Below are 23162 nucleotides of genomic sequence, written 5' to 3'. Positions count from 1 at the left end.
TCCACTTCAGTTATTCTGAAACCTGTCAGGCTCCATATAAAAGGAAAATGAGTAAATGATTTAAAAAGGAGCTGGTTTAGAGTTGAGCTGTGTTTAAAGCAGTGAGTAAAACAGAGTTTTATTGCAGTTATGCCATCCCAGTGTGGAAAGCCTTTGTACCCTCACCTCAGAGAGGCACTGACACCATTATTTCTCTTCCCATTTGCATAATATCAGAATTAAATGCAGAAATATCCACCCTCTGAAGGATATGACCTGGGGACAAAAAGGAACACAGGTTTTCACCGTGTCATCCAGAGAGGATTGCTCTTGAAAACCACGCTTGGAAACAACTCTTCCAGTTCTCCCACTTCATGTTTGAGTCACATCTCTGTTAAAAAGTAAAGACAAGTAAAAACTGATCTTCATGGCCCACATAATGATGCCAGTTAGTAATTGTGATTTATGACACTGGCTGCTCCTCTTTGGTGCTTTCTGCCCATGATTCCATCTGGAAGTCACCACCAGTTCACTCGTTGTTGGTTGATGGCTCCAAAGCTTTCTACAGGTCTCAGGTTTATTGCTGTGCTAATATTTGGGAAATAGGATTCAGTGTTGAGGAACATGAGGGAAATGATGTCACTCAGCCACTGTAATTTTGTGGAGAATAAAAAATACCGGGCCTTTCCTGGAGGACAGAGAGGCCATCTCCTTCTCCCATAAAACCAAGTGCCACAGGATCTGTCTTGGAGACAGACTCCTGCAAGCCAGACAGAACATTCGAGCTGTGAAACAGCTCCTCATCACAAATGGCTCTGTGCCACTACAAACAGGAGGGACAACTCTCGTTAAGGTGTATTTGATACAGCAAAGTTCAGCTTGACCCATTTTTCTGTGTTTGAACAGTCAATTTTTTGCCTCTCAGTGTTAATCCAGCCTGAAAAACTTTGTATTCCAAGCAAAAAGTTATCGAAGACTCCATGGAGATGTTGTGGTGCACATGGACTGACAAAATCATTCAAACAAAGCCCTTTTTTAGAGAAGCAGAAGTTGATCCAGGTCACGGAGCCCAGAGGGGTGGGTATGTTGCATGAAGCCAAGTTATAAACATCAAAACTGAAGTGAGAATTGCACCAGAACTCAAAGTTAGGGCTGTTTAAAGCCTTGCTGATCACCGTGGATGCAGAGGTGGCCCTGACCCCGTTTCCAGGCAAAGCCAGGGCAGTCATCCCGTGGACGTCACCGCTGTCCCATCCCTGGGTGTGACTCATCCCCGAGGCTCCAGAGCTCCAGCAATGCAGATTGCCAGGGACAACATCCAGCTGTCCCCTGGATCTCCCTTGGAGCTTTGCAAACAGCACTTAGGCACCGAATCATCCCTTGGAAGCTGTCCTTGATTCATCCTGCAGTGCCACCGTGGGATCCTGGCAGACTGAGACGTGTCCGTCATTCCCATGGCATGATGGGAGCGTGGTGAGGATAAAAAATTGCCACAAATCCCTCTCCTTTCCCTCCCGTCATGAAAACTCTGCCCTCCCATCCAGGAACAGCCCCTAAATCTGAGTCTCTGCTCAAAAAAACACAAAGATTTGCGCAAACACGGCTTCAGGCTCCGGGAAACAGGAATTTCCAGTCTGAGCTGCCCGTGAGTGACAGGACAAGGGGGAACAGCTTCCTTCTGCCAGAGGGCAAGGTCAGCTGGGATAATGGGAAGGAATTCCTGGCTGTGAGGGTGGGGAGGCCCTGGAATGGGTTTTCCAGAGAAGCTGTGGTTCCCCCATCCGTGGCAGTGTCCAAGGCCAGGTTGGATGGGGATTGGAACAGCCTGGGACAGTGGAAGGTGTCCCTGCCCATGGAGGGGATGAGGCTGGATTATCTTTAGGGCCTTTTCCAAACCAAAGATCTCGTGGCTGCCGGAGCCCCACGAGCACAGCACCATCCCCTCTGTGCCGGGCTCCAGGGCAGCTGTGCTCCATGAAATCCTCAGGGAACTCGTCCTGGCTGAAGGCACTGCTGCTGACCCAGCTTTCCCCTGTGTTTCATGGACAATGATCTCCTGAGCAGCAAAACCAGTCGGGCCAGACACTGCCCAGCCAGCCGAGAGGGCTCCAGGGTGGTTGTTTGCACGGAGCTGTGACAGTGAGGCATGAAAGGAGGTTAAATATGTTTTATTGAGCTTAGATTTGCCACCTCCCAACCTCAGCAGGTTTATTTCCCTTCTCTTTGTATCCTGGGAGCTGTAAATAAGTTCAGGGCTTCCCAGGAGGTCGCTCTTGCAGTCACACAGTAAATGTGGGGCTGGATGTGGGATGCAAGAGGTGTTTCCAATGGTCTGGAAGTTGTGGGTTTGTTTTTCTTTTTTAATGAAAATTAAATAAAGGTGAACTTCCATTCATCAAAATTGGAATGAAATTTAGACCTCACAAATGGAAAATAAAGAAGGAGGAAGAGGGCAGGACCTGAGACCACTCAGCTTGGCTGCCAGAGCTCTCATAGGGATGGATATTCCTGATGTGGGAGTCTTCCAGGTCAACAGCAAATATGAATTTATCAGCCTGAAAATTAACTTTTATACATTCCTAAGAATTTAACTCAATCAACACACTGAGAAGTTATTCAATTTCTGCTCTTCCTTAGCTTTGGGCTCCCTGCTGCAAAGAAATAACTCTCCACACTCAAGAGGTTATTGAGAAATTGTTTTATTAAAGTTCAGCCAGAAGATGAAAATAAATGTAAGGAGTGCTGAGAGCACTGGGATGAGCTGCCAGGAACTACCAGGACACAGAGGGACCTTCCACAAGGGGTCCCAAAAAACTTTAACCTGGCCCCAGGCTTTAATTTGAGAGGTTTTGGGAAATTCAGGTGGTGATGTGGGGGCCAAATAAAAGGGCTGCTCGAAATTTCCAGCATTTCCAGCATGTGTGGCTTGCTTGGCAATGTGCAGGTTGAAGTAAAAGCCTGCAGATTCCCAGAACAATTGTGCAAATCCTCTCCTGGTGTCAGAGCATGGGATGAGCCATGAGGAACACCCAGCCCAAAGCTGACCCACTGCCTGACAAACCAGCAACGACCAAAATGCAACATGAACGCACCAAATAACCCCAAGGGAGTAGAAACTGGAGGAAGTGGGGAGAATCAGGATTGGGGTGTGGTGGAGGAACCTTCATGCTGCTCCTTGGTGGCACCAAGCCATTGGGTCCCCGCAAATGTAACCACAGACCTGCCAAAAACTTCAACAGGCTTTTTGCCCTCTCTCCTTGAAACAGTAACAAAACCAAAAAAATGTGACAGTTCTGAAGTCAGTTTTTGGAGCGTTAAAAGTGCTTTTCTTGGCTGGGTGCTGCAATGGAGGTGCATGGTCCTCATGATGCCATCAAGATGTGCAAGGTCCCTGTGCCATCGAGCAAGGTGTGCATGATCTTTACATTGTTATATAAGGTGTGCATTGTCCTTGCATAAATGCACAAGGTGCTCCACACAAGGTGTGCAGAGTCCCTGTGCCATCAGGAAACGTGCTGGCAGTCCTTGTGCCACCGTGCAAGAGGTTCTTGGTCCTCGTGCTTCCAGGTGAGGTGCGAATGGTTATTCCATCTCTGTGCAAGGTGCAACCAGTCCCTGTGCTGCCATCCAAGGCGTGCACGGTCCCTGTGCCATCAGGAGCGGTGTGCATGGTCTCTGTGCCATCAGGAGTGGTGTGCATGGTCCCTGTGCCATCAGGAGTGGTGTGCATGGTCTCTGTGCCATCAGGAGTGGTGTGCATGGTCATCAGGAGAGGTGTGCATGGTCTCTGTGCCATCAGGAGTGGTGTGCATGGTCTCTGTGCCATCAGGAGTGGTGTGCATGGTCCCTGTGCGTTGGGAATGGTGTGCATGGTCCCTGTGCCATCAGGAGAGGTGTGCATGGTCTCTGTGCCATCAGGAGCGGTGTGCATGGTCTCTGTGCCATCAGGAGTGGTGTGCACAGTCCCTGTGCCATCAGGAGCGGTGTGCACGGTCCCTGTGCCATCAGGAGAGGTGTGCATGGTCATCAGGAGTAGTGTGCATGGTCTCTGTGCCATCAGGAGTAGTGTGCACGGTCCCTGTGCCATCAGGAGCGGTGTGCATGGTCATCAGGAGAGGTGTGCATGGTCTCTGTGCCATCAGGAGAGGTGTGCATGGTCCCTGTGCCATCGGGAGTGGTGTGCATGGTCTCTGTGCCATCAGGAGAGGTGTGCACGGTCCCTGTGCCATTGGGAGTGGTGTGCATGGTCCCTGTGCCATCAGCAGAGCTGTGTGTGATTCCCATGCCGCCGTGTGAGGTGTGCCTGGACCCTGCATCCCTGAGCGAGCCGTGCATGGTCTCTGTGCCATCAAGGAAGGCGTGCATGGCCCTTACACCATTTTACAAGGTACGCACGGTCCTCACACCTTCACACAAGGTGTCCACGTCTCCTCCCCTGCTGTTCCAGAAGCACAGGACATTCTCCCTCCCACCAGACACCGTCTCCCGCCCGGCGCGGGTGAATCCCCGAGGTGAGTGCCCCCGCAGCCCCGGCTCAGCGCAGGCCCCGGCCGGGGCAGGGCAGGCAGGGGCAGCAGGAGCAGAGGCCGAGAGCCGCGGTCAGCAGGGCCGAGCGCCGCGACGGCCGCTGGTATTTGGCGGCTCTCTTCACCCCGCCGCCCGTCTGGGCCGCGTAGTCGAGGGTGCGCAGGACGTGCTGCTCCACGCTGTCGGCAGCGCCGTGCTGCTGGGCCAGCAGCCCCTCCAGCTGCACGAACAGCCCGCGCAGCTCCAGCATCTGCGCCTCCAGCTCCAGCAGCTGCCGCTGCCGCGCCTGGGCCAGGCCCAGGTGATGCTTGGCCTTCAGCTCCTCCAGGTCGCGGCCGACGATGCGAGGCCCCTGGGGGCTCTCGGCCAGCAGATCCACGTCCTGGGCGCCCAGGTGGATGCCCGCCAGCTCCGCCTGCCTCTGGATCTGCTCCTTCAGCCGGTGCCGGTAGCGGCTCTCCCGGGCGTAGTGGCGGGCGAGGACGGCGCCGTAGCGGCGCAGCAGCAGCCACAGCTGCGTCTGGCGGACGCGGGGCCCCGCTCGCCCCGAGCCCCCGACCGGGGCCGCGGGCAGCGCTCCCAGCCGGGGCTGCAGGGCCGCGGCCTGGCGGGCGAAGGCGGCCCGGGCCGCGCCGAGGCCGCTCTTCTCGCGGGCGATGCTCTCCTCCGAGGTGCAGCACAGCACCGACTGCTGCGTCCTGTCGATGCTCTCCGAGAGCTGCTCCAGCCCCTCCAGCGCCCGCCACAGCTCGGCCGCCTCCCGCAGCGCCCGGCCCACGGGGCTGGCGTCGTCCCCGACGAACGCGGGGTTGTCGAGGCGCAGGGAATCGTCGTGCGGGTCCCCCTCGGCCGCCACTCGCCGCTGCAGCTCCGCCAGCCGGTCCCTCATGCTCCGCGGGGCTCCGGCACCGTGTGCGGGGACGTGTGAGGCTGGAGCTCCTGCGGCAGCGCTGCGAGCCTTCCCTGCTGGCGCCAGAGCAAATATTGAGGGAGGAGGGCAGGTCCTGCGTCAGCCCCGGGCCGGCCACCGCCGGCGGAGGGAAGGGCTCGTCCCGGGCAGAGCGGGAGCAAGGCCCGGGCCGGGAGCGCTGCCAGCACCGCCCGCACCTGCGTCACGGCACGGGCTCCGGCTCCTCACCTGATCCGCCGAGGCTCGGCACAAAGAGGCTTTTATTCACCCAGAAACAAGGACACCCCCAAGTCCCGACGGACGGGGCACGGAGGGGGTGGCCCGCCCGGCACCCCCGGCCTTCCAAACGGCTCCAGCCGGCTCCAGCCTGCCCGCGGCCTCAGCGTGAGCCCAAACCCAGCTCCTGCATGCACCAAATGGAGGGCAAATGACACGGAGTCGCTGACTCCGCCAAGCTGGCAGGGACCCGCAGGGATCACGGAGCCCAGCTCCCGGCCCTGCACAGCAGCATCCCCCAAAATCCCACCCTGGCCCCCAGGCGCTGTCCAAACACTCCTGGAACTCGGCTCACGCCGTTCCTGTTCAGAACTGGACAGGATTGGAGGCAAAGCTTGGCCTCTGCCTGCACACCTGAACCACCGTGGGGCTGAATTCAGAAAGGTGCTCCGGGGGTTTTCCAGGCTGGAAATGAGCGTCGGGATAACCCAGCTGTCCCGCACATCACTGCAAGGCAGTGTTGAGTCCACTCGCTGCTGAAATGAATAAAAATCACAGCTGAATTCTAAGACATCTATAAAAAATACATTTAAAAAGGTACTTCTACAAAGGCATTTCCAAAGTGCATGGGAAAAACAGTTGTTCTCTACCACTCTGGTATTTTACATAATGTATTTTATAACGTGCATTATCCCATATGACCTTAACATGATAATATAAAGTATACAACAGCTATTATATAATATCAATATAATACCATATCAATATAATATCGACAGAGGGACAGCCAAGGGAGGTTTAGCAAGGGTCAAGCAACTCTGAAGGGAGTGGAATTTCTTCCCTCCAATGCCATCTTATGGATCTACATAAAGGGGGGCTCCAGCATCTCTGCAAAACAAATTTAATTATGTTCTCTGTAACCATCAAGAAAAAAAAAAAGGAAAATAAAAAAGAAAAAGCCCTTTTGTCCCTGGGGTTTGGAGGATGAGTGTTCTGTTAAAAGGGAGATATTCATTCCCATTGGAGAGGAAATGCCACTGGAATCAGCACAATAAAGTGAAATGTCAAATAAGTCAGCACATTAATGAGGGGAAAAGTCAAAATAGAATGACAGAATCCCAGAATCATTAATGCTGGAAAAGGCCTCCCAGACCACCGAGTCCAACCTGTGCCCAATGCCCACCTTGTCCCCAGGCCAGAGCACTGAGTGCCACCTCCAGTCCTTCCTTGGACACCTCCATGGGTGAGGACTCCACCACCTCCCTGGGCAACTCCTTCCACCCTTTCCAGGAAGAAATGCCTGGTCACCCTTTCCAGGAAGAAATTCCTGCTGAGTTTATTCCATGTTATTTATTGTCAGCAGCTGCCCCCGGCCGAGCACGGATCCCCCCCGGCAGCTCTACACAAACCCAGCCCCATCCACCCCCAAAATCCCTGTTTAAACAATGTTATCATGCTATTAAACAAGGGCAAGAGCAGAGGAATAATTAATTCCTTGTTTCCCATGAAATATCCCTTAGGTAACAGGTCCAACCCTCCCCTGGAGCTGTCACCCTCTGAACTCACCTGTGTCCCACAGTGACCAAGGGACCTCGCCCAGAGCCTCCTCCTTCTCCTCCTCCCCTGCTCCTTTCATGGCATTTTTAGCCATTTCACAGCACTTTTAGGCATTTTCCCCTTCTTTTTCCAAGAAATCATTAGCTGCTCCTATCCTTTTTTTCCCAGAAAAATGGGATTTTGGAGCCAGATCGGATGGTGATTGGGGTGAGGGTCTCCATCCCATCCTGCTCAAGACCTTCACAGTGTATAAAAACTTAAAAGCTTATCTATCCATTTATAAATAAAGTTTCTATATCCAGTTTATAAAACTTCCAATTAAAACTAAAAAATTAGCCAGTTGCATCAAAAAGCAATTTTTTTAATGTTAAAACCTCCATTTTACCTACTTTTTTTTTACACCTTTTAATGTGTCAGCTACTCAGGAAGCAATGCAAAACCAAAGCAAGAGTTTCTCTTTTTATTTTTTTTTATTAAGACAATCCCACAGCTGGAAAATGAAACATCCTAGATTACATCAGTGACTTCAAAAAAACTCTAGAAAAAAATCTTTACAAATTTACATTTGTACAATACAAAAAACTAACAGCTCATTGCATATAAATATTACATTTGGTCTGCCAACATGTGGCATCAAAATCCCTGAAGTATTCATTAAAGGGACCTGAGATAGCGGATGTGAAGATATGGGCATAAATATCACCTGAAAAAAAAATAATATAGAAAGTAGACATAATTCTAATAGTTTTGTGCATTTTTGGAGTATTTTAAATCCAGAACACGACCTGGAGTGCCTAAATCATGTGAATTTTGCTCTGACATCAAGTGGTATTTCTACATGAAATCTGCTCTAATGACTCATGGAGGAATGAAGAGCCTGAATTATTATTTCTACAGAAAAATAATCCTCAGACGTTGAGTTCTGAACACACCCGAGCAGCCACCACTCTCTGAGGAAGAATTTTAGGAAGAGAAACGGCGGATTTGGATTTTACCTGCGAGTATTCCGGCAGGATTTCACCCCCCTCCCCCCCAAACAGCTCCTCACAGACCCAAAACCCAGGAAGATCCGCAGTGCTTGCCAGTGAAAACCCCCGAACCGAGGAACTGCTCCCGATTTCCCACTGCTGGAATTATTCCCCAACTATTAATGCATTTGCCAGCTCCCCAGCGTGGCTGCAGTTACTACCAGGAGTAGTAACTCCAAGTGCTTGGTTTGCCTCGGAAGTCTCACAGACTCGGATCAGGTACCCACATCCACACACAAAAATGTATTTCAGCACCATTTTTAGAACACTAGAGTTAAGGCTGTGACAGCAATTCCCACTGGAAATCGAAATTTTTCAGGGATTCATAGCACAGTTGTGTGAGTTCGCTGTGGGCCGAACGCGACGTAGTAAAAATATACAAGCTTCCAACAGGTCTTTGCATTTCTAAGACTAAAAAAAGACGAGTTTTTAGACTAAATTTTGCAGGCTGTTACTTACTGTACATAAAGGAGTTTTTTTTACCATGTGTAAACCTCGGGTATATTGAAGAGTTGAAAAGTCTCTGTCGCTCATGCGCAGGGATTTGCTATAATACACATCGTAAGAACACAACAACAGCTCCCTACCTATTAAATATGGAGTTAGCCTTGGAGGGTTAACTGCTCCTTCAGGAAATCATCAGTATTTTATAAAACTCTGCAGGATGTTTTTTTAAATAAAAAGATAAAATTAAGACATGTAAACACACAAAGACGTTTTTAACCCATGAAATCCATGACAGGACGCTCCAGATATCAGGACACAACATCCTCAAACCTACAGCTGTTCACTTTTCCCTGGTGTTCACCACTCAAAAATGGAATGAATCAAGCTTTTCACAAAAATTAGTGACTTAAAATGATTTTCTCATGTTAATATTCTGTGATTTGGAGAACAGAGACATTCCTGATAGAACCAAATGCTTTGCAAGAGTTATCTTGTTTTTGGGAGTCAAGAGAGCCTCCAAATGTTTTAATTTTTAAAATTGATTAAAAACTCTCTGCCACACCCCTGGTGCCAGCTTCTTTCCAAGCTCTCTGAACTACTCAGTCCTTCTGCTTCCCCACAGGAGGAGCAGCTGAGATGGACATTGAGGAAAACATTCCAGGAAAATGAAACTATGCAAACAGGACACAGAATTTGAAGCAGCCAAAAATCCTCCAAGAATTATTTCTCCCCAATTCTTTTTAGTTTTTGTGTCTGCAGGGTGGGGGTGGTTGGGATTAGGGAGTGGCCTCTGCTTGGATGAGGGAAAAAGGAGTGATGGAAAGAGGGAGGAGGGATAAAACTGCCCAAATCCATCCAAGTTCAAGCACCAACAGAAAGGTTTGGATTAAACCTAACAGCCTGGCAGCCAAAATAAAATTCATCACGATACCCAAAGAAAGTTTCCAAGAGAATAAATAAATAGCCTATAAAAGGAAACTACAGGAGAGAGGGGGGCATGGCAAAGAGGAAAATAAACGGCGATGGAGAAAATAAGAAGCAGGTGAAGTTTGGGTTGAATAATGCAATTATTAAGGTTGGAAAAGGCTCCAAGATCATCAAGTCCAACCTTCACCCACATCCCATCACAGCTACTGAACCACCAAGGGCCACGTGCTCAGTTCTTGGATGGTGACTCTGCCACCTCCCTGGGCAGCCTCTTCCACTGCCTGACCACTCTTTGCATGAAAAAATTATCCCTAATATCCAAGACAACAGCACCTCACTACTGCCAAACAAGCTGTGCCATCCATGCCCCGGGCTGGAGAGAAAGGGCAGCACTGCAGGGACAGTGGATTGGGGCTGGGAGAAGCTGGGAGGAAAGACAGCCAGGATTTCAGCCCTGTCTCTGCAGGATGGAGTGTGGGGGCCTGGAGCCTTTCCCAAGGTGTCCCCAAGGAGCCCCAGCAGCTCGGGATTGGGATCTGCAGTGGGACATCTCAAGGGAACAGAGGCAACGATGCCCAAACATCTGCAGGAACCGAGGAGCTCCTGGCCTGCCTGCTCACCCTCAGGAACCCCATTCACAATCAGACCTTAAATCCCATTCCTCAGGCAGAGTCTGGAGTTTTTTAAGAGTGCAAGGAAAGACAGCACATTCCTGACTCTGCAGCCTGGCCAGAGCTCAGCTTTTGTTTAAATCACTTTAAATCCTGCTTCTGCTGCACCTGCTGGGCTCATCCTAAGTTTACCACACCCATAAGTGGCTCCTGATAGGATTTGGGATTTGATAGCATCCAAGCTCCTACAAAAGTGTAATTATTCCACAGAACTATGAGAAATCAACTGCCCAACTCAGAGAAAGAATCCAGATACAAATCCAAGCAAAAAGAACAGCTCTAAAACCAAGTTATTTGTCATGCTTATAAAAGGTTCTCATGCACAAAAAAAAGAAGCTTTTTTTTTTTCAATTTTTACACTAAATTCTGCTGTCCCAGCACCCCCTGCTCTAGCTCATAGTCATGGGACACAGTAATACTTACGCCACAGCAAAGTGATGCTTCACTGGTATCTTCACAGTACAGAGAAAAGATACAGTTAAGAACATATTTAATTTTACTCTAATTGCTGCTAAAATACACCAACTTATAAAATGATTTCTCTGGAATCCCTGTGGTTTCTCTCTCCCCGACCCCTACACAAAATAAATAAGGAATAAGTGGATTTTCGGCCAGTCAGAAATAGAGGAAAGAAGCATTTCTTTTGCATTTCAAGCTTTTCAGGCTTTAGGATAGAACCCATAGTGTTTACATTAGCTCACAGGACTGATCTAAGGGATATGATTCCAACTATGGACTGATGCATACATGCTATTCCTGGTTACCATATGTAAAAAGACCAATCAGTCAAACAAATAATACATTTCTTATAAATATAAATGCGTGTATATATACAGATATATGAGAGAGATGATAGGACAGGTGTTTATACTTTAAAGCCCAACACAGAACTAGGAGAGCCTCTGCACTTGGTTTTTTCCCCACCCCCCATCAAAAACCAAATCAAATATAGCAATGGATTACAGCTGATTCCAAACATTCCTTACAAAATTAAAAGTGTGGGTTTCGTACTGTACCATAAACTCATATTAATGAGCAATTTAGGATATACTCTCCTCCATCACAAAACTAAACCTCTGCTTCTTTTATTTTCAAGTCATTTTTGCATCTAACTAGGATTTTTTTTTTTTTTTTGGAAAGCGAGATAAAATAGCTAGTGCTTAATATAGAAAGTCAAAAATTAAATTCCTTCTGCATCTGAGAATATACACGGGTCACTCTTTGCTGCCTGAGGTTTTCCAGAATTATTGACCAAGCTGTGCACAGAAGAACTTCAGGATATTGGATGAAAGCTTAAAAAAAACCTAAAAAACTTGAAAAACTCCACTGGAACTTTGTAGTCTGTTCTGACTTGTTCTCTCTGTAACCTGGCTCTGAACTGTCAGACAAGGGGAGGAAGCTGGAATCCCACATCTACTCCAGGAGAGCCCAGGAAGGAAGGAAGAGGCTGCTCACCTCCAGCTCAGCCCACACCACCGCCGAGGTCACCGAGGAGCCAGAGCAGGGATCTCCTCACCAACTGCACTACCACTGCCAGAGGATTTCAAGTCAGCATTTCCCAGGACAACAAGAGCACAGTGCAAAGCTTGTGGAAGCTTCTGGAAGCTTGAGACACAAGAGTCAGTCTGGGGGGGCGACAGCTCCCTCAGCACCTCCGAGAGCCCAGCGGGCCCAAACCACATTTCCATGGAGCACGGGGCAGTGGGGGCCAAGCAGCCCCTCTGCACAAGCAAATCCCCACCTGCCCCAAACACCTCTGAGAACCACTGCATTTGTTTTCATGGTGGCAACACAAGGAAGATACAGCTACTCACAACTTCCACCCCTCTACGCTCCTTCTCGCCTCTTCTTCACCATGCTCTGAATAACAGCATCTATTTTCTTTTCAGTTTCCAGTAGTTGTAAATAAGAGGTAGCTGAGCTACTATTAAAAATCATGCTTTGAAGAGGAGGAACCTTTCAAATGTTGAAGTCACCCCTTTAGCTGCACAATCTCGATTAATACTTATAAAAATATGAGAGGACAAAAAGAAAATAGATGCAAGTAACTTTTGCATTTGGCACCTTTTGTCTAGATATTCATACTTCTCAAGTATTCTCTTTTTAATAAAGTTAATGCACACATAGGACACACCACATCAAAGGTTTGCTACATATTTACAAGGCACCAACCCTTTGTCACTGTTTTTACACTGATAAAGAACCGATAGAAAGCACATCAGGACCCCCAAAACTGTAGTATGGACATACTTCAGTTCAGCACAATTCCATCAATGTTTGGCCTGGGAAGATTAAAATAATCCAGATCCTTCTTACAATATAGAAACTGTAAACATTTTATAGCTGCCTTTAGGATTGGTGTATTGTGCAAAAGTTATAATTATTACTGTGTCTAAGGATTTATGGCAGAAACCACATAAAAACTCCGTAAGAAGGTGCTATTTCTATAATACAAAAACAAAACGAGGGAGAGAAGTCATAAGCGTGACTCGAAAATGTCATGTTCTAACTGAGAAGCTGGAAGCCTCTGTAATGTGATGAACTCGTAGTGTGTGGGGAAGAATTTCTGTAATTTAAGGCCTAATGACTAAGGCTTGTTTTGACCAATGAAGTGTGGAGATCTGAAGCTTTAAAACAAACACAAACTGACAAGATGGAAAAGCACCACTGTGAAACGTGAGTGGAGTCCCCGCACAACTTGCTTGGTAGAATTTCTGGTAAAATCCCTGCAGTAGAAGGCCATTGAAGTTCTTTTAAAATTGTTCCAGAGTTTTCCATCTGTCAATAATTCCATCCCATGAGATGGCTGACCCTGGCTTTTTCTGTCATTTTCCGCACCCTGCCTGACCTGGAAGTACCAAGGTTCAAAGGATCCTCGGTGTGCACAAAATTGTCATTGTCGGAGTCGTCGTTGTACAGGACAGTTCTCCTGCCCTCGTTCCTGGTTTTGATCCGAGGGGGTCGGCTGAATCTCCCTCCAAACACGTTCTCCCCAAACTGTCCCCCAAAGAGGTTTTCAAACTCATCGTCGGCGAGCCGGGCGCGTTTTGCCCTGGTGGCTCCTCGAGAGGCCCCTCGGCCTCCTCGGCCTCTCCTTCCTCCCCGGCCGCCGCCTCTTCCTCTGCCGCAGCCTCTTCCACCTCTGCCCCCTCGTCCCCCTCTGCTCCACCTGCCCCACCTGCCCCATCTGCCCCTCCTCCCTGTCCCTCGGCCCTGCCAATTCCGTTTGCCCCCAGTGAGTTTCCGTTTGATTTTCCTTTTGGGTTTTTTGGATTGCACAACTTTGCTGTAGTCGTGGTCGCCGTCGATGTAATCCTGGTCTGTTCTGGAGGTTGATTCCGAGTCGGAATCAGAGCCACTTCTGCTTTCAGAGCTGGAGCTGGATCCTGATTCCCCACTTTCTGATGAAGACAAACCAGACTTTTCCTTTAATTCTCTCTTCTTTTCCTCCTCCTCTGCCTCCTCCAGGTGCTCATCCTCTTCTGAGGCGCTCAGCAGCTTCCTCTTGACTCCTGCCCGGGGTTCTCTGCCATCCCCATTGGTGAGTGGCCCATCAGGAGAGTGATCTAAGCAAACACAAAATAACCCCATCAGCATCACACCACAGCCAAACAGGACACAAAAAGTGGGATTTGCTGCAGTTGCCTTTGGGATTCTCTTCAGCTGTCTCTGAGGTGTGCTCAGGGACGATCCACTGGGAATTACTCACCCTTTATGAGCTATGGACACAAGCAGGTGCTCTAAGAGGAAAAGTTACCAACTAAACACAGTTTTTATCTGGAAGCAATGACTGCAAACTCTCCTGAGCAAGAGTTCAGTGAAGATCCAGGCAAAAAAAAGGAGCCTGGAGTGACCAGGTTGGACACAAACACCTGAAACTCAGTCAGGTGAATCCTACCTGGGATGCCAAGGCAGGAAAACTCTAAAATCCATTTCAAAACCACATATACACAAAAATAACATTCTGCAAGCAATATTTATTCCCTATCAAATGCATGTTCTATAAAGGCTTAGTCCAGGGAATATTAATGGAAAGCATAACTCAAGAAAGTCAATGACACAAGGAAGCTCACAGGGATTGCTGAACATCTTAAATGAAAAGTCAATAAAGTATCTTGCTGGCTTGGGACCCAAAGTCCTCCATGTTTTCAGGGTTATGAATCTGACAATGAAGATTAAGTATCTTTAAGACAGGACAGGAAAAGCTCACCTGCAGCATCCAGCACTGCTACAGCACAAGAGTGTGGACTTGGGAAAGGCTACAGGGTTCAGGAAATGCCCACCTCAGTGGAAACTCTGAGTAACTCATCCCCCAGCTTACCACACCTGAACTGTTTCCCTTCTAATCACAACTACTTTGCTTAAATGTGAGAAAAATATTTAAATTTTTTTTGTAAATTTTTTTCATCTTTGGTTTCAGCTTGATTAATAAAAGGTGAAGGTTTTGGGGTGGGGATTCTCTTGGTTTGTTTGCTTTCTGTAATTCCTGAAGGACTGTACGAGTTTGAGAGCAATCAAGTTTTCCATCTGGAAAGATTTTAAAGGACTTGACTGAAGTGCACATGGAATCATCTGCATTCCACACCACAGAGTAAAGGAGCAAAGTAAATTCAATTTTTTGGTATGGTTTAGGAATATATACAATGCTACACTGAGGCAATAAACATCAGACAGAAACAAGATCTTTCATCTCTAGTGAAACCAGTCAGTCAAAGCACAGAATTATTATTTCTCACCTTGTTTCACGGGTGTAGATTTGCTCCTGACTGGTCTGCTTTTCCCTGGCTCTACGGCATTTCCACTCCGGCTCTGTGCATTTGAGCCTGATGAAGATGGTTGACCCTCCAGCTCTTCACCAGTGGCTGAACCCGGAGGTTCTTCTGCTGTATCTGAAACTTCAGACAGGACACCACAAGGGGACAGGGTGATTTTTATGCTCTGTTTACAGGGCTGTGTCTGGGGAGGTTCTGTCAACAGCCCAAGTCAGGGTAATCCCACCAAGCTGCTCTGCAGCCAAGGAAAGACAGATTCCTCCTGAGTGTAACCCCAAGTAGGATTAATTTAATTAATTATCCTTCACTGCTGTAGGAGAGAGGCCCATACACAGGAAGTCTGGGCTTTTGTCACTGGAATAATTCTTATCATGGCCAGACCCGGGTTCCCAATTCCCTGATCCTTCCCCACAACTTCCCAACAGCCAAACTCAGCTAAAACAACCTACAGACAACCCATTTCAGGACCTTGCTCCTTCAAGAGGCAGGTTTTGCATATGTCTCATGAGGACAAGACTCGACCTGCACAGACAAGCTGCTGTAAGAGAAGGGCTGGGTTTCTCCTCACCATGAGATGAGACTGAAGAGTTAGTCCTGGTCAGGGGCAGTGAGGTATTTTGGTTGGGTTTAGGTTGAATCTTCACTTGCTTCTGTTTCCCTTTTGGGCTGCAAACATAGAATACCCCAAAGAGAGAAATCTGTTATCACCACAGACTCAAATACAAAACTGATTTCTCCTGCAAAGCGATCCCTTCTTCCCAGGCACGATAACACTAAAATAGTTACACCACAGTGCTGTTTGCTAAAGGTACAGGAGTTTGCAGGGACAAGGTTTTATCCCCCCTTTTAAAACCAATAGTCAGTTTACTTAGATAATGTATCAGATGGAGGCAGGGAAGTGTTACACAACACTTTTTTCAACAGCTAAAAGGTAAAGAGACAGCTGATCTTTCATTTCCTCCAGAGGGAACACTTGTAACCACATCATCTTTCACTTACCAGAATTAGAAGCTACAAATTGAACATGATTTTATCTCCCAAAAGAGCAAGCTCATCAGGAAATGAGCAACACTGCTGCTGTGTTCCCAAAAGCACATCTACCCCTGTCCTCTGGAATGGCACTGCCAGCCAGGCTCACCATGCCTGCTTTACCTGGATGCTCTGCTGGTTGAGGGGGAACTGCTGCTGCTCCTCAGCCGTTTTCGGTACCGAGGCCTTTTCCTCTTCTGACATTGCATTGCTGACTTGTACTCAGAGATGATGTTTTTCATGTGATTCTCGAATAAGGCAGAGAGTCGAAGGGTCATGCTGTAAATCTGCAGTGAGGAAAAATGGTCAGGCTTATTAGAATTGAATAACTTGAAGATCAACAAAAAAATCATCAGAGAGATGTCCAGACTTTGTAGCACAAAGAAAAAATTCATACTGATGTTCCACTATGAGGCTCTTTACAGATTATTTCCTTCCATGGGCCATGTCTACTTTTGCAAAAGCAAGTGTTTTCTTAAAAGGATTTAGTAACAGTACAAAGTATTTCCAGAGTTGAAGGAAAATGAATTTCTGGATTACTGGAATACAGTCCCCTTTGTCAATCCCCTTGAAGCATGGAAGAAGGCCTTAAGAGAACTTGAATACCAAGGGAAAAACAATTGGATTTCACATCTCCTCACCTTTGTTTTTGCACTGTTCACATCCCTGGTGAACTGTCCTTACACCACCCTTACAGAGCTACAGAGAAGCAACCCGAAATGTCCTCAGTCCTAATTTGTGTCAACAAGATGTCAAAATCTTTAAACCACTTTCCTGTCCTCTTTCCAGGCCTTGCAGTTATCAAGCTGATAGCCTTGTTTACAGGGACAAATTATTGAAAAAATAAAAGCAACCGGTGGCCAGTTTTCTGATACAAATACTGCAAGGAACAGCTGCAACAGTGACCATCGTCCCAGATGGAAAATGGATATTAGAAGTCATCTGGGAGAGCAGAACAAAGCAAGCTTATAACCACAGAATTGGTGTATCCTGGTTATTTTTATTACAAGCAGTGCTTTGCTCTTCAGACCTTATTTCGTGTGTTTTATTCATGTAGGGCCAAGGTCTTTGTTAAAAAATCAGGCTTGAAAATTTATTACTTACACGAGATTTTTTATTAGGAGTGTAAGCTTTAGAGTTGCAGAATATTAAACGAATATCTTTGTAGAATTCCAAAGGACTGGTGTAGTTTCCTGCTTCCAAGGTTTCTTTCACAGTGCTGAAGTCCATGGGAGTGTCTACAATATCTCGATAATCCTGTGAGAACACACAGGAGAAAAATCAAAGCTCTCGAATCCTACAGCAGTAACATCACCTCAGTGTTCATGCAGGGGCTCAAGTCATTAGTTTACTTTCAGAGTTGCAGATAATTCCCTGAAAACATCAGCTCATAAAGGGAGAGGACAGAGCCAAGCCCAGCATGGATGTTCTGCCAAAGGAGGAACAATTCTGGGTGTGGAAGCTGCACTTACAGGGTAAGAGAAGAGATCAACAGGCTGCCTGAAAGGCTCTGAGTCCTCTCGTTCATAAATCAGGTTTAGGAGCTGCTGGCACTGCTCCTTCCAAGCATCAGCACTGGCTTTCATGGGCTGCCTCTTCACCCTTCGCCTCACCTGCAGGGAAACAGGTATTGCAGGTGGTATCAGAATATTCACATTGCTCCCTTGACGTTCCTACTAATCTCCCAGTATTCTGCAATTAAAGCATTACCCAATTAAAAACAGAAATCCAAGAAGATTAAAGCAGAGCTGATGGCACAGAAATATCCAAATTAGACAAATCAAACAAATTTGCCTTTTCTGGTCATATACAACACTCAAACCCATGAGAAGCTGCAATATTTCAGCTCCAGCCTTGCTATATTTATCAGCTGCATCAAAATTTGACTGCTGGAGATATTTTCTTTAAAATCAAATTTAAAAAAAAAAAGACCACAGCAGAAATTTTACTCACTCGTCTTTTCCCAGAGGAAGTGCCTGGAGCATCTGAATCCACATCCACTTCTGCCACCTAAAGGCAAAGGGAATGATCACACACAGGCAGGTCTGGAAAACCCTCAGCCAAGGAAAAAGGGTTAAAAACCAGCCAACAACAACCACAGGGCACTCAGCAGCATGAACTACAGCACATTTCAAACTGCACTGAAGGGGAGAAGGTGTCAGGAGAGGGAAGCAGCTCAAGACAGTGATATCCACCCTGGATTCTACCTGACATTTCACTCCAGGGATCAACTGATGGGAAATGACACAGAATTACATAAGGAAATCAGCTCTGCTGCCTCGTTGACAATGGAGAGCTGTTGTCCTTCTGACTGAGTAACAGCTCCACTTCCCAGCTCCCCTCATTACTCATCCTTCCCACAAAACATCATGTACTGAGAGAAGATTAAAGACAGGCAGTTCCAAGAAGCATTTTTACTTCAGGGAGCTTATTGTCTCAGGTGAGCCTAAACAGCCTCATCTCCAAAACTCAGTGTAATTACCCAGAAAATAAAAATCAAAATTTCTTTCATGTGCTGCATTTTAAAAAGGAAGGAAATGATCTCACCTCCTCTTCCTCATCAGTACTGCTCAGGTCTTCTGCTTTCACCTTGTTGTAGATTTCTAATATATCAGTACAGCTCTGATCTCTGCAGGACAATGACAAAAACCAAGGAACACAATGAAAGATCCCAGGAACTGGAGCTGTGGGGTCTGTGAGGTCCAAACTCACCCAATGAAGCGGAGCAGGACATCTGTCACAATTTTGGCTGCTTTGACTATGGGGCTGTCTGGCTCGTTGAAAGTCCTGGCATTGTGTTCAATGTATCTTACCTCCCACATCAGGGCAGAGATTCTCCTGAAAAATACACAAAATTAAAGGAATGGGATGGAGAGGAAGGTGTATGTTACTCTTCTTCCACGTTCAGTAGGATTCTAGGTAAAAAATGGGATTGGGAATTCACATCAAGCAGAAACAGGTTGTCCTCAGAGGGGAAAATAAGAGCAGGAATTATTTATTCTCAGATTAACTGGGAAAACTGAGATTTCCAGCATCATTCAGTCCCCTTCTGGCAACTGCAACACAAGCAAAGCCCCTGCTCAAAGGCAGCAGGGATGGAAACAATGCAAACATGCTCTGCCTCCAACACAGAGCCAGGCTCAGGGTGTTCAACCAACACCCCACATGCAGCTACAGCAGCTTTTGCCTTAACAGCACGACCAGCAGAATTTATTACTCAGGAAGACTCACTTTGCCCAAGGCCAATCTGATCTTCTGCAGTTGCTGAAGGGACGTTAAGCAGCATTCAGCTCCACATAATAATAAATGCAATAAATGTCAGCTACAAACCCAAACTCACCTATAAAACCTGTTTTCAAGCCTCCTCCTGATGGTGGTGAGGTCAGTTGGATAAGCAACAACAGTGCAATACATGGGATAGGCACTAAGGTCCACTGGAACAGCAAAGGGATTAGAAATGTCTGCAAGACAAAAGACCACAGTGATTTAGATGCCTCCAGGGGATGTTACACCAAGATTCCTTTTAACAGTTTCTGGGGTTTCTTTCGAAGAATTCAGCAAAAGCAACGCAGACCTACAGCTGAGAATGTCATTACCCACAGGGCAGGGCTCCTCTTCTTGTACCATCTATTCCTGCTCTTGAAAAAGCACTTTTTGTTTGAGTACCACATCTGAGATTTGTGTGCCAGCAGCCAATCTGACTGAAAGGAACGAGGCATTTGCACTTACAACAGGAATACTACAACATGCAACATTGAGTAAGAACACAGACATGTCCTGGGTGTGAACAGAGGCAGAATTTAAAGCACAGTGTGCTATTAAATGGTTACAAACAGGAATTTGGAGGTGAGAGTATTTAGCGAGGATCTGTTAGTTGGTTTTGAGGGGTTTAATTATATGTTTTGCTCTTTCACTTTGAGATATGACCCACTGGGAAGCTCCACTGAAAGAAATCAGGTGAAGCCCCAGAAAAAAAGGGACTTTAGCTTGGAAACTGAAATATGAAATTTAAAAGGCTCTTTTCAGTAATGAAGTTGAGTACATTTCAAATACTCCACACCAAGTCCCAGCACTCCATCCCATCTACTCTTCAGTCTTGTGCCACCTCCTTGATATTGTTAATCCTTCCCCCTTTTCTCTCCAAACATACCAAGGGAAAGAAGCTGCTCAATCCCCTGGATTACTCGTTCACATTCTTCATCTCTGGAATGGGCCCCCCATTCTCCTTCCTGGGGCTTGTAGAGAAGAGCTGTCAGCTCCTCTGGGGTCACAGGAACTCCAGCACCGACCTCCTCCGGATAAGCAGCTGGAGAGGAACAATTCCAGAGGGTAAATGCAGGGCCCCAGAGCTGTTTGCTTTGTGCAGGGACAGGAATCCAACACACACTTACTTCCTTCTGGGATTGGTTCCATGTCCCATGGACTCATCCTCTCTCTTTCATTGTTGTCCCAGCTATTAAAAAATTCATTCAAATGCACAAGTTAGAGCTGAATATAAAGACACACTTTTTCTTTACAAGATTTGACCCAAAAGGTCACTCCAGTTAGGGATAAGACATTCCAACTTCCTATTTTCCTCTTTTTTTCTCCTATACAGTCACTGCACTGCTGTTTATACCAGAATTGTTGTTTTAAGAATAAATTCAAAAATTAAATAAGTAAATATTCAAAATATTCTAAAATAAATAAATATTAAGTAACAATTAAGAAGTACAATATGTGAAATTAAGTAAAAGTATCTCAGTATGTATTTAAATTGAAAAAGAGATTCTAGTTCTTGAGGTTTTTGATCCTGTTTTTGAAGTTCTCTGAGTTGTGTGGGAGCCTCAGGACATGGAAATACTCACTGGACACTGTAGCACTGGAAGGAACTATCAGGATATTCTGCCTGGAAAGGCTGCTGACTCTCCACAGTCCCAAACCACCAGGCATCATCAATGATACTGCGAAATCGATCCCCTGGAAGGGCAAACGTTGCATTCAGAAAAAGAACAACTTTAAGAATTGCTAAGTATTTCATTTTAGAGAATCAGCTCCCTCTTTTGTGAACGCCCTACTTCCATCCTTGCATTTTCCACCACAGGAGCTGAGCCCCTGCCCAACTGCCTCACACCTCAGATCCCAACAGCTCAGGAGATTCTCCTGCTATCACCGCCCTTGGAACAGTTTCTCCCATTTCTTTTTCTTTTTTTTTTTTTTTTTTTTGCTAGAGGAATTGCAGCAAACATCAAATAGAAGTTTCCAATAATCTTTACAATATCACGTGTGTACAGTCCTTTCCATCGTGTAATAAAGACACCGTGTCCCATTAAACAGCTGCAGAAATGGTGCAAAACACATGGAATTGGAGGAAAAAAAACCTCACCTATTTGCCAGTTCCTTTCTTTGGCTTCATTATAAAACTGATGCAGCACAAGGAAATCAATAACATCTGGCATGTCATGGTACCTTCAGGAAATAAGACCAAAAAAAGTTATTATTACCCAGAAATGCAATTGTAGATGAACTGCACAGTCCTCAAATTCCACGCACTTGGGATAACCATTACTGCCGTCATCATGCCTTGCACAGGAAATAAGAAAGGAGGAGGGGGAGCTTCTACACTGCAAGGAAAGCTCTTGAAGAATGTCATCAGCATTCCAGTGACTTACTTTATGGAAAAGGATTCTCCTGTCATTTTGCCTGTGATTGGATCCAGGAATGCAAGCTTCAAGCAGCAGAGTGTGGGAGGCCCAACTTCATATTTAATTCCTACAGTCTTCACAAATTCTTGTTCCTAGTCAGCAAGAAGCATGGAACAGCATTATTTTACCTTGCCAACAACAAAAATATCAATTTTAAAATGAAACGTATTAATAAAACCCAAGTATGTTTCCACTCTACAGCACAGGTAATCTCACCCATTAATTTTTCTTTCCCAAATACTAAAATCAATCACTGTCACCTCAAAAAGAAAAATGGAGAAGCTCATTCCCTTGGCAGGTTTGTGAACAGGATTCCTACAAATTATTTAAAAAGGTTCTAAGGAACAAACCCAGTTTTAAGCACACCAAAGGTTCTCCCTGACCTACCCCAGGGCCCCTCACTCTTGCACAGGGGGAAAAAAGGAAATTCTTCCTCTGAAAATGGAAATTCCACAATAGCCTTTATGTTCATGTCCTGTCAAAGCCCATCCTAAGTGAACAGCTATTTCCTTTTCCTCACAAGCTGATGATGCCTTGGAAAATTACAGCTGGAATCACTGAAAAGCTGGGACTGGTAACGGGGTATTTTCCCAGTAAAGCAATTACTTTCCTTAACAGAACCACTGGAGTGGTTAAATGACTGTGAGCACATATATGGGCTCTTCTCTTGATGTGAAATCTGAGGAAAGCAGGAAAAAATAAGCCTTGGATGAAGGCTTGGGAACTCATTCAAAGCAAGATCCAGTGTTTAAGAGAACTCCTGCACACACTGAGGTGTTTACACCATGATTTCTTACCACAGCCTTAAAAACAAGAAACAGAACCCAAATGCTCAGGTCGCTGTAGAGTGGTGAGAGAACCACAAACAGCTCTGCAGCGCTGGGTTCTGAATGAATTCACTGTTCAGGAAAAAATGAATTGTGTGGAAAGAGACCCCTGAGAATCAAATCCAAAGCCAGGAAGTGAACAGATGTAAAGACTTTGTGTTAATAAAAACTAACTTTAATATTTACAATTAAAACTTTGATATTAACATTTTAAAGCAATCCTTTCTGTACATTTTTCACGCTGGTTTTTCATGTCAGTTTAACATTACAGAGACATTCAGCTCTTTGAAGTATTTCTTGAACTTACCCTGAGTTCCATTTTGTTCCATGGTTGTTTTTGCATGTTAATACTGTAAATTTTGGCTTTCCTCACTGCCCTCACATAAGCTTCATGGCCTTGCCTAAAGTAGATGATCTTAGAAAATTAAGAGAGAAAAAAAGAGCAAGTGAGAAAAGTAGAAAAAATTATTTTGATGATTGTGCTCTTCCTGTTCATAATACCAGATCTTATCCCTTTGAGGGATTGCACACTTATTTCATCACAAAACACTCTTCTAGTCAAAAATATTTTTATCAGCCCTCAAATTG

General features: G+C 46.1%; 2 protein-coding genes across 3 annotated transcripts in view; both read right to left on the bottom strand.

Moving 5' to 3' along the window:
• Window positions 1-4513: 4513 nt before the first annotated feature.
• On the bottom strand, window positions 4514-5395 carry LOC119695125 (syntaxin-1B-like). Its single transcript, XM_038123022.1, has one exon. It carries the CDS (start codon window positions 5393-5395, stop codon window positions 4514-4516), a length of 882 nt encoding a protein of 293 aa, XP_037978950.1.
• Window positions 5396-11863: 6468 nt separating this feature from the next.
• Window positions 11864-23162, bottom strand: part of BRWD3 (bromodomain and WD repeat domain containing 3) — a 45766-nt gene continuing 34467 nt past the window's right edge. For both annotated transcript variants that reach the window (XM_038164613.1, XM_038164614.1), the window contains 16 exons: window positions 22882-22989; window positions 21715-21839; window positions 21429-21511; window positions 20911-21022; window positions 20455-20516; window positions 20214-20369; window positions 19404-19524; window positions 18776-18901; window positions 18611-18692; window positions 18017-18073; window positions 17536-17676; window positions 17168-17320; window positions 16187-16350; window positions 15603-15700; window positions 14999-15157; window positions 11864-13828 (listed from right to left, as the gene is read on the bottom strand). In XM_038164613.1, coding sequence (XP_038020541.1) covers window positions 13044-13828; window positions 14999-15157; window positions 15603-15700; window positions 16187-16350; window positions 17168-17320; window positions 17536-17676; window positions 18017-18073; window positions 18611-18692; window positions 18776-18901; window positions 19404-19524; window positions 20214-20369; window positions 20455-20516; window positions 20911-21022; window positions 21429-21511; window positions 21715-21839; window positions 22882-22989 — 2532 coding nt within the window. In that variant the 3' untranslated portion in view covers window positions 11864-13043. The remainder of the gene's footprint in view (window positions 13829-14998; window positions 15158-15602; window positions 15701-16186; window positions 16351-17167; window positions 17321-17535; window positions 17677-18016; window positions 18074-18610; window positions 18693-18775; window positions 18902-19403; window positions 19525-20213; window positions 20370-20454; window positions 20517-20910; window positions 21023-21428; window positions 21512-21714; window positions 21840-22881; window positions 22990-23162) is intronic.

This window comes from Motacilla alba, chromosome 4A (assembly GCF_015832195.1).
Source record: "Motacilla alba alba isolate MOTALB_02 chromosome 4A, Motacilla_alba_V1.0_pri, whole genome shotgun sequence".
Lineage (NCBI taxonomy): Eukaryota > Metazoa > Chordata > Aves > Passeriformes > Motacillidae > Motacilla > Motacilla alba.
The sequence above is the reverse complement of the archived record's forward strand: the minus strand, read 5'-3'. Positions and strand labels throughout refer to the sequence as shown.